Genomic DNA, 15,338 nt, shown 5'->3' with positions numbered 1-15,338 from the left:
AACAGATGTGGCCCGGGCGCGTCGAGCGCCGCCCGCCTCGCACCGGGAGTGGAGCTTATGGGCCGTGGCATGGCGGAGGTGGAGCTGACGTAGGTAGGGAGGAGGTGTGCCACTCCCTCATGCACGTACGGCGCACGCAGGTTGAACAGAATCACCCAAAGCCACAGACACACACAACATGAGTATACACGGTTATATGAACAGCATATCAAAGGCTCTGAAATCATCATATAAAACTCTAAATCTAATGTAAATCACGAGGTTTATAACTAGCTTGGTTATCTATATGGCTTACATTAGTGAGCAGCACTGTGTTCGTCTTTTGCAAAGTACTCTTTAAAATGAAAAATAAAAAACAAGTGGAAGTCGGAAATGAACCAAACAAACCACCCGAACACCGGGAAGAAAAAGGTAAAAATGTGACCGTGTTAAAAACACAACCTGTCCAACTCGTCACTCTGCCCCTCGCTCAGTCACTCCAAAAACACTTACAAAATCAAAAGGAACATATTGTTTTCAAATAAGAGAAAGTGATAACTAATCATTAAAACAAAACAGCGTCAATATCATATTTGCATATATAATTTTTTTGTTGTTGAAATTTAGCCTCTAGTTACATCTATGTAGCCCTATGTACAGCTGCAAACTAACAATATATACCTGGTATTTACAGGAAGCAGCCGCTAGGGGGCTGCGCAGCATACGTCATAGAAGCGGAGGGGGGCCCGGACAACCGCCGGGGCCCCTCGGACATTCTAGAGAATCCACTTCCCAGTCACAAACGAAAGGGGTGATATCTGTGGAGGTCTGAAGCAGCTTAGTGAGCTCAACGCCCCGCCCAGCTCACGATGAGGAGGAACGATTCATGGAATCGTTCTTAAAAAAGGTGAAAGTCGTACGGAGATAGGAAAAAGCAAAGCGTCCGTGGCGGCGACGCCCCCCCGTCTCCGCCGGTTCCTGGTGCGGTGCGTGGGTTCATGACACGAGTGAGGCCTGCCGCTAGCTCGCTTTGGCCTCGTCGACTATTCCAGTTCAGATTTGGCGTGGTAGCCCTTTTTAGAAATCTGTCACAGAGCATAAACTGATACATGACCATGAGTGAAAGGTTTGAAGAACAGTGCTTAACGGGTACGATACGCGTAGCGGTCGACTATGTACAGCAAAGTACTGATTTTAAAAAAAAAGAGAAAGAGAGAGAGACCAGCCCAAAACGCAGGCTTGGTTTGATTGACAGTTAGCAGTGTAAAACACATTTAGTGGCTAATTCTCGCCTCAAAAACCGCCCGTCCCCCAAAAAAACCCCAAAACAAGAGTCTGGGTTTTGTCGCGGGGCCCACGGTCGTCCGCACGGGGCCGCAGCAGCCGCCGCTGCCGCAGCAGCTCTTCCTTCATAAGTCCTATGAGGCTAACGTCCAACGTCTGATGAGCATGTAGAGTGACTGCATGCGTGGGGGGGAAAAAAAGGCCTTGGTGCAGGTTTTTTTTTTTTTTTTTTTCTTCAAGATAGTGGAAGTTTTTGAGAAAGTAGTACACAATACCTTTGGCAAAAAAGTGAGGCGTGTGTTTGAGAGCATATGCACAACAGACATGTACACACACTGCCTGGAAGAGGAGCCGGTGAGGGCCAAAACAAGTGGGTTTTCAAACCAAACATATATGTAGAAAAAGCAATGTGCAGGAACTGTGTGTGTGTGTGTGTGTGTGTGTGTGTGTGTGTGCGTGTGTGTGTGTGTGTGTGCGTGTGTGTGTGTGTATGCGCATGTGTGTGTGTGTGTGATCTTTTCCACGGTCTGTATTGTGCGGTAGAGAAACGTTCTGTTTCACAAAGGCAATGTAAATCAAAACAATCCTAGCTAAACCAAGAGGTAGTTCAAACTGAATGGCTAAATGAATTATTGAGTATCGCTTGTTGTGTTGGGTGTGTGCACGTATACTGTCCAGGTGAATTAAGCAGCGGTTTGTTTTAAATATAGATTAAAAAAAAAAAAAAAAGAAGACACTACATCAAATATATTTAGGCAGAAGTCCTATGTATGGTTATAATATGCATTATATGGAGTTCCCTTGTTTTGCGGTGTCGCTCTTTAAACTCTGCCTTTACCCCCCTGGAAAAACTTCTGGCCTATTTCTTTACGTCGTGATAAACTCGTTTAAACACAAAACATAAGACTTTTAAACGTAACGTACAGACAAACACACACACACACACACACACACACACACACACACACACACACACACACACACACACACACACACACACACACACACACACACACACACACACACACACACACACACACACTGACTCTCTCTCTCTTTCTCTCTCTTTCCATTCCACACCTTCGTCCACAGACCCTCCAGCACATACTCGGCTCCACCCAGGGGGGAGGGGTCTCTCTCTCCTCTCCTTCTCTCCTCCCTTTCCGCCCTCACTCGCCCCCCCCTCCCTCCCTCCCTCCCGCCCTAGGAGACCTCGCTGCCGAACACCTCCAGCACCAGCGGGGTGAGCTGCATGCTGTGCTCGGGCTGGAAGGAGAGCGAGCGGTACTGCTTGGAGTGCTCCTCGTTCAGGCTGCGCAGGTCGGCCAGCTTCTGGATCATCTTGGCGTAGAGGAGGCGCCCGCCGGGGTGGTTGAGCCGGATGTAGGCCTGCAGGGTCTCGGACAGGCGGTCCTGCAGGGCCTCGATGCGCGCGTTGTCCTGCACACCTGGTCGGTCTGCAAGGGGGGGCGGGATTTAGGTCATCGGCGGTATCCCATGATAGTCCAAGGTTTTGAGGCTAGCAGCCATTTTTTGTTGTTTAAATTTGGGATGGAGGGAAATATAAATGTATATATACATACAATATACACTGTATACTTCTTGACTTTTTTTTAATTCACACATATTTATTTATATACTCTTACTTCTGTAACTACTTCCTGTTTCTCAGTCAGCTGCTGTAACAATTGAATAATATCACATTTTTGAAAAACCTCCCAGCGCTTGAAGGAGGTCTTCAACAGAACAGCCACGGAAACACAACTCAAGTGGTTTTATGGCAACGTTACTTCTACCGATCCGGTCAAGCCATCGGCTAATTTTAGCAGAGCGAGAGGATAAGTATGCATGTTTGATGAAACGCCTCGCACACTCACAGGCACGCAAACATCTGCCAAGTCGCGCACGCTCCCTCGCATGACTACATATGCATAATATATTCACTAAAGAATATGTAAATGTATGTGACACACACCACCGTGTGCTTGCATGAGACGAAAGGCCTGCAGCGCAAAAACACAAAATAATGTATTGTTTGTTTTCTTTATTAAACTGACTAGAATAAGTGCTTTATTCATTTAGAAAATAAACTGTTTAATATGCAAAATGTTTTGACCTGGCTTTTAAAACAAAAGCACGGTAAAGACGCCCACCTCTGGAGGGGGAAAAAGAAAAAAAAAAAAAAAAAAAATGAGCGAAAAACATCAACAATTCATGAAGACCCCTCTCACGAAAATAACCCGTCACGCATCATGACGGGATGCGCCCCGCCCCCCTGGCGGGGGAGGCCTACCTGGGGAGAGCAGGCAGATGGCCATGAGCAGCACGTGCTCCTCCTCGTGGAGGTTCAGCTTCTTCAGCCCCACCTGGAACTTCACCAGCGGCTCCAGGAGATCCAGGGTGTGACCGGCTGCAGGAGAACACACAAGACAACCAGGGGGGTGGGCGGGGTCAGGAGCCGCTCCGTTGCAAGTTGCCGCCCACCCCCACCCCCCACCGGGGAATTATCTGTTGTGTTTGCTGTTGGATCTGAGCTCCGTTGTGGAGTTGGAGAGAGATGGAGCTAAAGATAAACCTAATGACGGCGGTTTTTGAGCCAAATTATTGACTCACTTGCTTTTTAATTCAAAGAAAAAACAAACTTGCCCTTCATCCACTTACATTGTGACTGGTTTGTTGGCAGATTAAAATAAAACATCATCCAGGACTAGTTTTAACTCCATCAATTCACTTCAAAATGATACCGATATCTTTTCTGCTCAAACTAAGACCGACTCTTCCTGCTAATTTCGCATCGGGGCACAAAGGAAGCTCATTCCGGGGGGAAACAGTGGTTGTTTTGTGCGGCGAACAGGTCAGGAGTGACATTCTTTGGTTGGTCGTAGAAAGGGGAGTCTTGTTTAGGAGGCATATGAATGCCGTGGCCAGAGGGGCTGCTGCGGATGTGTCCAACTGGTTCCGCAGCAATAAGTGCATTAGCATCCGCACATGTGGGTGTGCGGCGTACACGTGCCAGATTGGGTAACCTCGCCTCCACCCCACACTAATGGGGCCCAGGTAGGCCACTTCCTCCGGGCTGCATACGGAGAGGCGTGTGTGTGTGTGTGTGCGTGCATGTGCGTCTGCGTGCTCCTCTCTGAGCGACGCAAGGCGGTCGGTGTGTAGGAGTGCGGTTTCCGGCGTGCGGCGGCGGCGCTCAGACCGACCTTTGGTGACGTCGCTGATCTGGTATTTGAAGTCGGGCCCGCCGCAGCTCCAGGACATGTCCTCCAGGTTGAAGCTCTGGTTGGAGCGCAGCATGATCACCTCGATGGCGCTGGACTTGAGCAGGGCAATCTGATCCTCCGCGGTCAGCTCCCTGCAGGGATCAATGTCAACTAGGACATTATATGCAGTGGGGGCGCCGTGGAGGGGAAATGTAGCACATCACCGCCCGCCCCCCCACCCCCCTCACTCCGAGCATGTGGCACAAACAAAGAACAAATAGGAAATGGCGTGTCTGTGTTGTATACCTATTCATGCCATGCACCTTATTCTGTGATGAGTTCACGAAGGTGCCAATCTCTATGCTTGTCAAATCTGAATCACTATTGATAAGTTTAATATTATTTACCCCCTGAGAACAGATATATTTTGTGGCCTTAAATTATGAATGATGTCTAAATTAGCCGCGTGTTTAATGAGCATACTCCATCCGAGTCCCCCCCCTTCGTTGGTGAAAGATGGAGACGTCTGTTCCTCCATCCATTTCTCCTCTTTCTTACGGGATTGTCACAATCAATTTCGCCTTAATAAAGACTCATTTGCCACGGTTGGAATAAAATACTCTGTTGCACAGCGCAAAATTTCCCCATTATTCAATTTTGATTATACATCTAATTTCCTGAGCATAAATATCTGCAACAACAGTAATGATCGTTACGCATGCATTTTCGATTGTCAATAAACAATCTGTTGCTCTGTGATAGTTAGAAACAACTTTTTCCCAACACCAAATTACCTCAGATCGGTAATTTGGATAACAGACCAGTTCCTTTCCACCGCCTGCAGTAGTGCGCTGCTGTTAATAATTACCATGTTTTAGTTTAAACTAGCAGCACACTTCGACCCCATTTACACCCGGGATTAACATGCGTCTCGGGTGATCGGCCGGCAATTAGATAGCGCTCGACCGCATCAAAAGGAAGGTGTGAATGCAGCCAGACGCATTGAGGACCACCTCCGGGAACGGGTCGGGGGTGCATTTTGACCACGCCCATCCGTATTTTGTCAGTGCGATCGATTTAAAACACAGTCCCGCGTCCAAACGGCCTAGCCGTGGCTTTCTGCTCTGATCCACAGCGTGACAGTCGTCTGACACAGCTTCTTCCTCCGCTTCTGAAAGTAAGAAAGGCACAGGCCAGCGCAGCCTGACAGACGGCCGTCACACCTGACTCCGTTAGAGTGTCAACACTTGGAATGAAAGCGACACAGTGATCAGACTTCTGCATGGGACAATGCAATCGCAGATCACTGTGGACGCTGGAACGCATATTAATGCCTGGTGTCAATGCAATCCGTCAAAATCATACTGTATATACACACACGGTACAGTCTGGATATGGGATGGATGATAATACACCTGGTACTATCATCCATCTCACATCCAGGGGAATGGTTCCTCTGTACCTTGTCCATTAGATGGTGATATCGCTGAGATAATACATTTCACCATTTATGAGTGTACCGTTACTCAAAATGGCACATGCAAGTTTGATTTTACTCCCTAATGTATTAAATGAATGAGGACCAGGCGCAACAAAGCCACTGAGGCCTTTGGGCTCAGTTCTTGGGGAGCGCTACCTGCTACGCCAGTATTATTACAACCACGCCGCACGCAGGAGCGCTGTGGCACAGCTCTTCTCGACTCCTCCTCCGGCCGGCCGGATCGGGGTGGTCACTATGTTAAACCATACTGGACTGTTCTTCTTACTGTATGTAATGTTTCAGATGTTTATGTTTATTCCCCTCTGGGATCAATATAGTGTCTTCATCTATCAAAAGACCCCTCTCCTGCGAATGTGTTTAACTGTTTACTTCGCCGACCCAAGCCACAGGCTTCAGGAGTCAGGAGTTGAGACATGTGTGTCTCGAGGGGAGGTCTGGGGTGATTTTCAGAGGCTTAGGGAGTGGATCATAAGTGGACAAACATTCCACAGATAATCCAACAACTTCCATCACCCCGTGGCGGAAGGAATGACAACTTTCAGGAAAGACAGGCCTCAGCTTGTTCCCCCATTGACTTTGGCGGTGACCCCCGAGACACTGAGTGATTGTCCTTGTCAGCGCACTCTTACAAACATATGTATTGGAATGCAACGGCCGTCTTGTTTTGAAGCAAACTATTTTTTTTCCCCTAAAAAAAAAAAAGCAATGGGTGTGTAGAGATTTTGGCGGTCTGAAACGTTTTCACCCACCCCCCCCCCACCTCCGCGTCTGGCCACGGAGTGACCCTTGAGGCAACACAGAGGCCGAATGCATTTTGCTCCACCTTCAAGGTAAATGCCTCGTATAAAGCTTTATGAGCCTCTCCCACTTCACGTCGTCCTGCTCAACTTTGTACATCTGAGTTCTCATGACAACAACAGCCGAGTATGTAACTGCCTCTCTCCGGTATAACACACACCTTTACTTATTAACAATCCAAGGCGCTATAAAGAACATTCTGTCTCCCTCAAACATCTGTCTGCAGCACGCATGACAGCAGACAGACACGTCCCGAAATCTAGCGCAAAAACGAGGACGTACGCAACGTTGGAAGAAACACTTTGTTTGACACTGAAGTTCAGTGACGGTGAGACACACCGAGTCTAATATTTTATTTTTACATATAAAATGTACTACTAATATTTTATTTTTATTACATTCAATTCACTAATAATTGAATGTAAGTGCATATAATTACAGTAGCACAGAATTATCTTTGACGGTCTGTGATGTAAAAATAAATAAATAAATAATTTATTAAAAAAAAAAAAAAAAAAAAAGGTGTAGGGTGCACCTTTAAATTTAAGAATAGACTGCTTGCTTTCCGTTTAATTCAATAATCGTAAAAACTAGTTAGTAGCTTTTTAGTTGAAACTCGCATACATGCGAATGTTAAAGTTTTTATATACTAAATTAGCGGTGACGGTGTCCCAGTGAACGCAGAGAAAATACACTCTCTAACCCTTATTCCACGTCCTCAGAGAGGTTTTTCACGTTGTCCAGTTTTAAAGAAGTTCTCCGGACCAAACTCAAACTACAAGAACAGCCCATGCAAAAAAAGGGATGGAAACTGTCATAGATGAAGAGATTAGACAAACAACCAGAGCAACACACACGCAGACCCCCCCCCCCCCGACACACACACACACACACACACACACACACACACACACACACACACACACACACACACACACACACACACACACACACACACACACACACACACACACACACACACACCTGAAGCCGGGGATCGTCTTGGCGAAGCCGATGACCTTCTGAATGCTGTAGGAGACCAGGTCAGCCAGGTGGGGCAGCATGGAGAGGCGGGAGCCCTCCTCCTTGGTGGAGTCGGGGCTGCCACCCTGCTCCTGGTACATCATCATCAGGTTGTTGAAGTTCAACACCTTGGTGTCTACAGACTCTGGTTGTGGGGGGGGGGGAGGAGAGTTCAGAGGTGAAGACACTGTCTTTCAGCGTCCTCAGCACTGTGAGCGGTGGCTCTGACAGTGACGTCCAGAGGGGAGGTGAGACAGACCCTAAGATGACACCAAGCACACAGCGCTAACAAGATAGCGCTCGGTTGTCAAGGAGTGAATTGAGATGCAGCTGAGATCTGGCTGAGAGCCACAGGGCTGTGACTCGCTCCGTGTTCCACCCATTAGCGGCGGATGCTTTAATGGACTAATGTTTACTACTGTGAGTCCGGTGTCAAGGTGTGTGTGTGTGTGTGGGGGGGGGGCTACCTCTGGATTCTCAGTAAAGCCACGTCATGGATTTTATTATGGACCAAGATGGACACAGATGGACAGGATTGTGTTCACAAAGCGAACACACACACACACACACACACACACACACACACACACACACACACACACACACCCCAAGAAAGCAGTGTGAGCTGAAATAGCCTCCTGCTGAGTTCTATTTCTGTTCTGTCTTTTTTAGCATTCTTCAAAGTGTGTGTATGGGTGTGGGTGTGTGTGTGTGTGTGTACCTGGAGAGTGACTGAAGGAGTCGGAGGAGGCATCTGACAGAGAGTGGAGGGAAGCAGCTCTGCTGGCGCTGCGTGTCACTGGGCCATCACGTACTGGAGGCTGGAGGAAAGAAAAACACGCACGCATGCACGCACACGCACACACGCACACACACAAAATGTAAGGAATGTTGGACAATCCCTGACAATCTTTCATTGTGAACAACTGTGCATGGTGACGCTCACCGTTTGATGGAAATAATCCTGCTAATTTAACTACGACTACGACCTAACCATAACTGACTTCATTGTAAAAAAAACTATTATTACAATACTTGGCCAGCGAGGGGGGCGCAGAAGACGGCAGAGTGGGAACTGTGTTAGAGTGGACAATAGCACAGGAGGTCAGACCTCCAGGGGGACAGAAGTGTTTGAGGGTAAACAATGTTTGATGTCACAAGAAAGGGCAGTTCAGTGACTGCCTGAGGCAAAATGAAGGTGTGGAGCCGGCATGTGAGGGCAGTTCAGTTGACAAGACTACTGTGGTATATTTTGGGAAGCGCCATTCCAAATTCAACATGCAGAAAACAAACTAGCTGTCACAACCAGCTCATCAGCGCTATTTAAATCGCACCACAAAATCCTGTTTAAAAAGGGTGGCAGTCTTTTGTTTTACATCTATGATCGTTTTAGTGTTTCATTGTTCTGAGCTGAGGCCTGTGGGGAGTGTGTTACGGTGTGTGTGTTACAGTGTGTGTGTGTGTGTGTGTATGTGTGTGTGTGTGTGTGTGTGTGCGGGCGGACGGACCCTGAAGCGGGTGAAGTCGGAGTAGGACTCGTCGTAGGTCTTGTGGTGCGCCTCCACCAGTGTGGTGATGACCTGACGCTGCTCCTCGCTCAGGCGGGGCTTCCGGGCCTCGCGCTGGGCCTCGCGCTGCACCTCCTCATCCTTCCGACGCTGGATCAGGTCCTTCTTCCTCTGCACCTCCTCATCCGTCAGGATGACTGTTGGATGAACACGGAGAGAGAGAGAGAGAGAGAGAGAGCGCCAGATGATTCATTATTATCACATAAGTACATATGTTATATACTTATGTCTTGTTTTTATGCTTTCGCGATATAATCATTCTTGACATGTCAATAAGGCAAATTTGAATTCAATTGAAAAGAGACATATGAAGAGGGGGGAGGCAGAGAGAGAGGGAGAGAGAGAGAGAGAGAGAGAGAGAGAGAGAGAGAGAGAGAGAGAGAGAGAGAGAGAGAGAGAGAGATAGGGAGAGACAGATAGAGGGAGACATAAGCCCCTTTCCCACATGGAATCCATAACATTGCTGGATAAAAAATATCCGGCAGGTATCATTCACACATTGGCCTCCTTTAAGGAGTCTGTTCCACATCAGATGGCTGTTATGGATACACTACACGTAATGGGTTTGGGTCAGTTCGTTATGTCCAGTGTAGATGTGATCGTTTGGACAATGTGGCGGCACGGGACGTACAATCTGAATTTTGTTTTTTCCCCTCCTGGCTCTCAGAGACCAGCGCATCAGTGTCCACCTCCCCGCCTCCCGCCCCTCCCGGACGGACTGGGTTCCCTCTGCTGACGGAGCGGTGACAGAGCCCCCGTCCCCGGATGCAATAACCCGAGTTTACATGCCTGTCCCGGCAATGTTACTGCTTCCATTCACACACACTTCCATTAATAGCCATACCTTCATCTTCGGCATTTTTGTAATGCTGGAAATTTTCGTCAGCCGGTTGTCAAATAAAATGAAATAGCCTTGCTTAAAATTCTCAGATATTAAATGTGAAAAAATATAAGATTGAAGTATGGTATCGTTTAATAAATAAAACAAAATCAAATAGATCACCATTGCCCGAAAGGGATTAGGCTAAAATGCGCTTTTCTGGGACCGTCTCTGTTTATTCTGCTTGTCCCTGTTAAATAAACAAACAAGCAAATAAACAAACAATAAATGAAGATGTCTGGCCTATTTTCAGTTGACCTTGTCGAGGTTCCGTGCCAAGAAGACGAGCATGTTCACCTTCTCTGGTTTGAGGTACAAATGGGGGGGACTACATTTCTAGCAGTGCTAAAAACCAGTTCGGCTGCATTATTATTGTGCTTATAATTATTAGTAGCAGTAGCAGTAGTAGTTGTTTTAATTAAAATACATTTAAAAGAAAGAGGAATTAATACCAAATAATAGCCTAATAATTATTTGGTATTAATTCCTCTTTCTTTTAAGAGATTTGTGCTGGTCTCTGCAGCCAACACTTCCCATGTTTAGCTCTTAGCTTCGATGCTAGCGGGTCCGGTAAGTGGGGGTCCATTCGGACCCCTGCGGGCGCTGAACAACGCGTCGTATTGTGTGGGTTCTGATTGTTGTTGCAGCCATTGAATTAGCACACACACACACACACACACACACACACACACACACACACACACACACACACACACACACACACACACACACACACACACACACACACACACACACACACACACACACACCAACAACATCCACATGCTGTTGCTTCTGCAAAGTACGTTCATCCTGCTCCGTTCACGTACAGTGAATTCGAGCACAAATGTTGTCACTCTCTTGGAATTCCCGGGAAGGGTTAAAAAAAAACTCTGGGGGAAAACACTTCAAGGGGAACTCGGGGGGGAGGGTTCGTTTCAAAGAGGCCCCGTGAGGATATTCGGATATCAGGAGAACAGTAAAGCTTTACCTGTTATTAACAGAAAGCGCAGACAAACAGGTTGCGGAGAGCTTTGGCGAATTTTGCACCGGAGCAGGTGTTTAACCTCGTGAGTAAAAACTTACTGTACACACCGTGGGGAGGCCCCACTGCTGCAGATACACCATGTAAACATTCCACTGGTGGCAAGGACTGAGAGACACTCGACCCCGGCCTCATTACATAACACTGAGAGAAGGGGACAGTGGACCTCGCAAAAATGTAGGGCTGTACCCAACTCACAATTTCTGTCGGCCCGAATTATACTGGCTGTTACTTACTTGAGCTGTTCATTATGCATTTTAGAAAAAAAATTCGCTTTCCGAGTTCCTGTGAACGCAGCATCGTTTCCTACTTTCAACGCGCTTTCAACCAGAGAGTCGTGTCTTTGTCTTCTAACGTGATATCAGAGAACCAGAACACTGGCTAATCGATCGCAGATGGCGTCGTTCTCTCAGACGGATAAAAAAAAAAAACCACTAAAATGGGTTGCTGCAACACCGTCCCCTCAAAAAAATAAAATAAAATATATAAATAATAGTAGTAATAATAATAATAATAATAATAATAATAATAATAATAAATACAATAACCTCTTTGAATCCGGATGACAAAAAATAATAATAAAATTTTAAAAAATAATAATCAAAAAAATAAATAAAAAATAAATAACACTGCTCGACTGACGAGTCTCTGACAGATGATTGGCCTTGCCGGGGGCAGCCCTATGAAAACACATCTAAATCTGATCACGCCGGTCCTGAGGGAGGTGGTCGCACATAAAACACTGTATGAGGCAATCGTGACATTTACATGGTAGAAAACATTGAGAGATCGATATATGCAGCACAGGGTAGAGACCTTGAATGAGTCTTTGATTTAATTCAAGTGGTTGTACGCCAACACAAAGCATTGCTGTAATTGAAAAAAATTGCAATAATACATTTATAATCCATCCCTCACATGGTTTCCTTTTCCCGCTCTTACTGGGCGGGTTGAAAGGGTAATACATGTAATAAGCTCAGAAAACCTACATAAATAAGGGGCCAGTCGTTAAACGATCTCTGTTCGTACATAATTGCCGTGAACCTTCCACAAATGTTCTCAATCTGTTACACCTTGTACTTGTTTACACACACACACACACACACACAGTGACGGCGCAGGAACCAAAACAATAGCAACTGTTTAACCGCAGCCGTACACTACGCATTACTAGAGGACGTTTAGCTGTGACAGTGATGTACAGTGGTTTGATATCACCGACAAAATATACTTATTTTAAGTCTTTTGGGTTAAAACCAGAAGCTAAACGACTAGATGTAATGCAACACAACACCACAGTCAAAAGTCGTTCCAGCTCCGCTTCACTAGCTCCCAACTTTTGAGTCAGGAAACTGTTAACATCCTGCCCGGCAACACTTTTGTTAGTTAATGGAATCTTGAAGGTTTTGTTCATGGAGTCAAATACACAAAAAAAAAAATCATAATCCATCATACCAAATCAACCAATACTGCCAAAATAGCCTTGTCAATAGAACCGTCGCACAGAGACGCTCTCACAACCTCGGCGGTGCCGTCACACCAAACATTGGCACGGCGGCGATTCAGGTGGAGGCAAAAGGCCGCGGGCCTCACACCAGATAATGGCTGGTGTGGAGCGCGGCGGTGCGAGATCACTTCATTAGGTGAGGGCGGGTGGGCTCGCAGGTTACCCTGGGGACGGCTGGATGCACGGGCTCTCCGACACACTTACACTCTTTCATCATGCCGATGTCCACGCAGCGTTTGAGCCGACATGCCTGGCAGTGGCGCCTGTTGTCCTTGGTGATGGTGCAGTTGCCGTTGAAGGGGCAGGTGAAGTTGGCCTTGCGCTTCATGCTCCGCCTGCAAAAGGAGATGGAATATACATGCACACATAGTCTTAGCAGAAATATAAACCGTGATATATATATATTTTTTAATGTTTGATGATTAATCTCATTAAGTTTTGTGGCAATACATTTATCTAAGCTGGAAAAAAGGGCAATAAGGACATGATCTATTGGATTTACTGGGATAATCTCCAAGTTTTGTCATTTTGTATAATACTGTATGTTATGTATCCACTATGTATACAACAACATACTTCACAGACATTAAATAATGTGCTAAACTGGCAGTTTATTAATGTTATCGGTCACAGCAGGAGTACATCATTCTTTCATTCGATATACCGCTCAATTTTTTATATTGAGTAGTGTAAGGACATCGGTCAAACAACACTTGGTGGTGGTGGTGGTGGGGTGGGGATGGAGCTGGCATTTGGACTCGTGCATAAAACGTTGCATAAAAAGGTGGTAAGGAGGTGAGAACGTGAAGGGGAACAGGGAGTCAGGGGCATGAGTGATGGTTGAGCTGTGTACAAGCTCACAATGCAGCACCTTGGGCTAATCCGTTAGCAGTGTGTAGCACTTCAAGTGTAACAGGTGTAAGATGAAGGCGCCTCTGACACGCCCACCGCACACACACACACACACACACACACACACACACACACACACACACACACACACACACACACACACACACACACACACACACACACACACACACACACACACACACACACAGCTTTGGAACTAGATAAACATTTCTACACTTCAACTCTGGAGCCCAGTCAAAAAGTGCAAACATGGATGTGTGCCAGGGAGTCGAGGGGGAGAAGAGAGAGTCCTGCCAAGAAGTAAAGCGTAATAATTTACTCAATACACACACACGTGTGTATATATATATATATATATATATATATATATATATATATATATATATATATATATACACACACACACACACAGTATATAGATATACGCACACACACACACACACACACACACACACACACACACACACACACACACACACACACACACACACACACACACACACACACACACACACACACACACACACACACACACACACACACACACTTCAAGCAAGTTCAAGCCAGGACCAGCTGAGAGATGAGGAAGGAGATTATTAAACATCCGTCTTTTTCATCCATCTCCCGTGAAACAACAACACTGCCAAGAAGTACAGATGCAAGCGCACATGAACAGACACACAATACTCACATTCTCACACACTCACCAAGTCACTCAATCCATGGCATTGTAAGAAATCTAAACTCCTGCGTCGTATAAGATGCGGGCCGATGATGTCCTCACATGCAGTATTGTAATATTGCAGTATTGGATATTATCTGTGTACTGTTGTGCTTGTGGATGTGGCCAGCTGCTTTCTAAGGTCGCTTATATAACTGTGGGTGGTAATTACATTAGAGCGGTGAGTAAAATTAGGTTGATGTGTATATTACCATGCATGTACACATAGGGCTGGATGAAAAAGAAAACAGCGATTCTCGGATACAGACAAAATGTCAATATAACGATAAAGAATCATATCGTGAGCCATCTCATCAACATCAGATTGAATTGATATTGAAAAAATAAAGAAAGAAAAAGGGAAAAAAAATCTTCCCAATACTCAGCCCTAGTACATGTGTTGTGTATTACTAGAGTTCTAATTACACATGAGTACGAGTGTTCTCCTGTGTAAATATAATGATACGCATATTTGTTTGATGACATGTGTTGCGTGTTATTTCCACGTGTTATTTCCACGACAAGTGCGAGTGTCCACACACACACACACACACACACACACACACACACACACACACAGACTGTACTAAATATACTAAATATGCTAAATATGCCCGTACGCGCACTCTGCCCACCTGAAAAAGCCCTTGCAGCCCTCGCAGGTCATGGCATTGAAGTGGAATCCGGTGGCTTTGTCGCCGCACACCCCACAGATCCGCGGCGCATTCCTGTCGAACTCATCAGGGGCCAGAGTGGAGGTACTCACAGCAGCGGGCTCCATCACTGGAGAGAGAGGAGACACAGGAGCAGGGCGAGAGAGACAAACACATGAGACTAGTGTTGGCGTACTTGTTGCACTTAAAAAAAAAATAATAAAAAAAAATAAAAATAAAAAAAAAATAAAAAAAGTAAAGACAAAGACATGAAAGACTGTGTTAATACTAACTTTTAAT

General features: G+C 46.0%; 1 protein-coding gene across 1 annotated transcript in view; it reads right to left on the bottom strand.

The window, feature by feature from the left end:
* Positions 1 to 2,466: 2,466 nt before the first annotated feature.
* The window catches only part of LOC307231059 (vitamin D3 receptor B), a gene marked incomplete at its 3' end in the record, with an annotated part of 30,502 nt that continues 17,630 nt past the window's right edge, over positions 2,467 to 15,338 (bottom strand). The window contains exons 3-10 of the mRNA XM_080001606.1: positions 15,021 to 15,168; positions 12,996 to 13,126; positions 9,300 to 9,496; positions 8,513 to 8,612; positions 7,753 to 7,936; positions 4,470 to 4,621; positions 3,557 to 3,673; positions 2,467 to 2,720 (exon numbers count right to left, since the gene is read on the bottom strand). Of these exons, the coding sequence (XP_079857732.1) occupies positions 2,467 to 2,720; positions 3,557 to 3,673; positions 4,470 to 4,621; positions 7,753 to 7,936; positions 8,513 to 8,612; positions 9,300 to 9,496; positions 12,996 to 13,126; positions 15,021 to 15,166 (1,281 nt within the window). The 5' untranslated portion in view covers positions 15,167 to 15,168. The remainder of the gene's footprint in view (positions 2,721 to 3,556; positions 3,674 to 4,469; positions 4,622 to 7,752; positions 7,937 to 8,512; positions 8,613 to 9,299; positions 9,497 to 12,995; positions 13,127 to 15,020; positions 15,169 to 15,338) is intronic.

The sequence above is a fragment of the Zeus faber genome (assembly GCF_960531495.2).
Source record: "Zeus faber genome assembly, chromosome: 5".
Classification (NCBI taxonomy): domain Eukaryota; kingdom Metazoa; phylum Chordata; class Actinopteri; order Zeiformes; family Zeidae; genus Zeus; species Zeus faber.
Note: the sequence above shows the minus strand (reverse complement) of the source record. Positions and strands in the feature narration are given on the sequence as shown.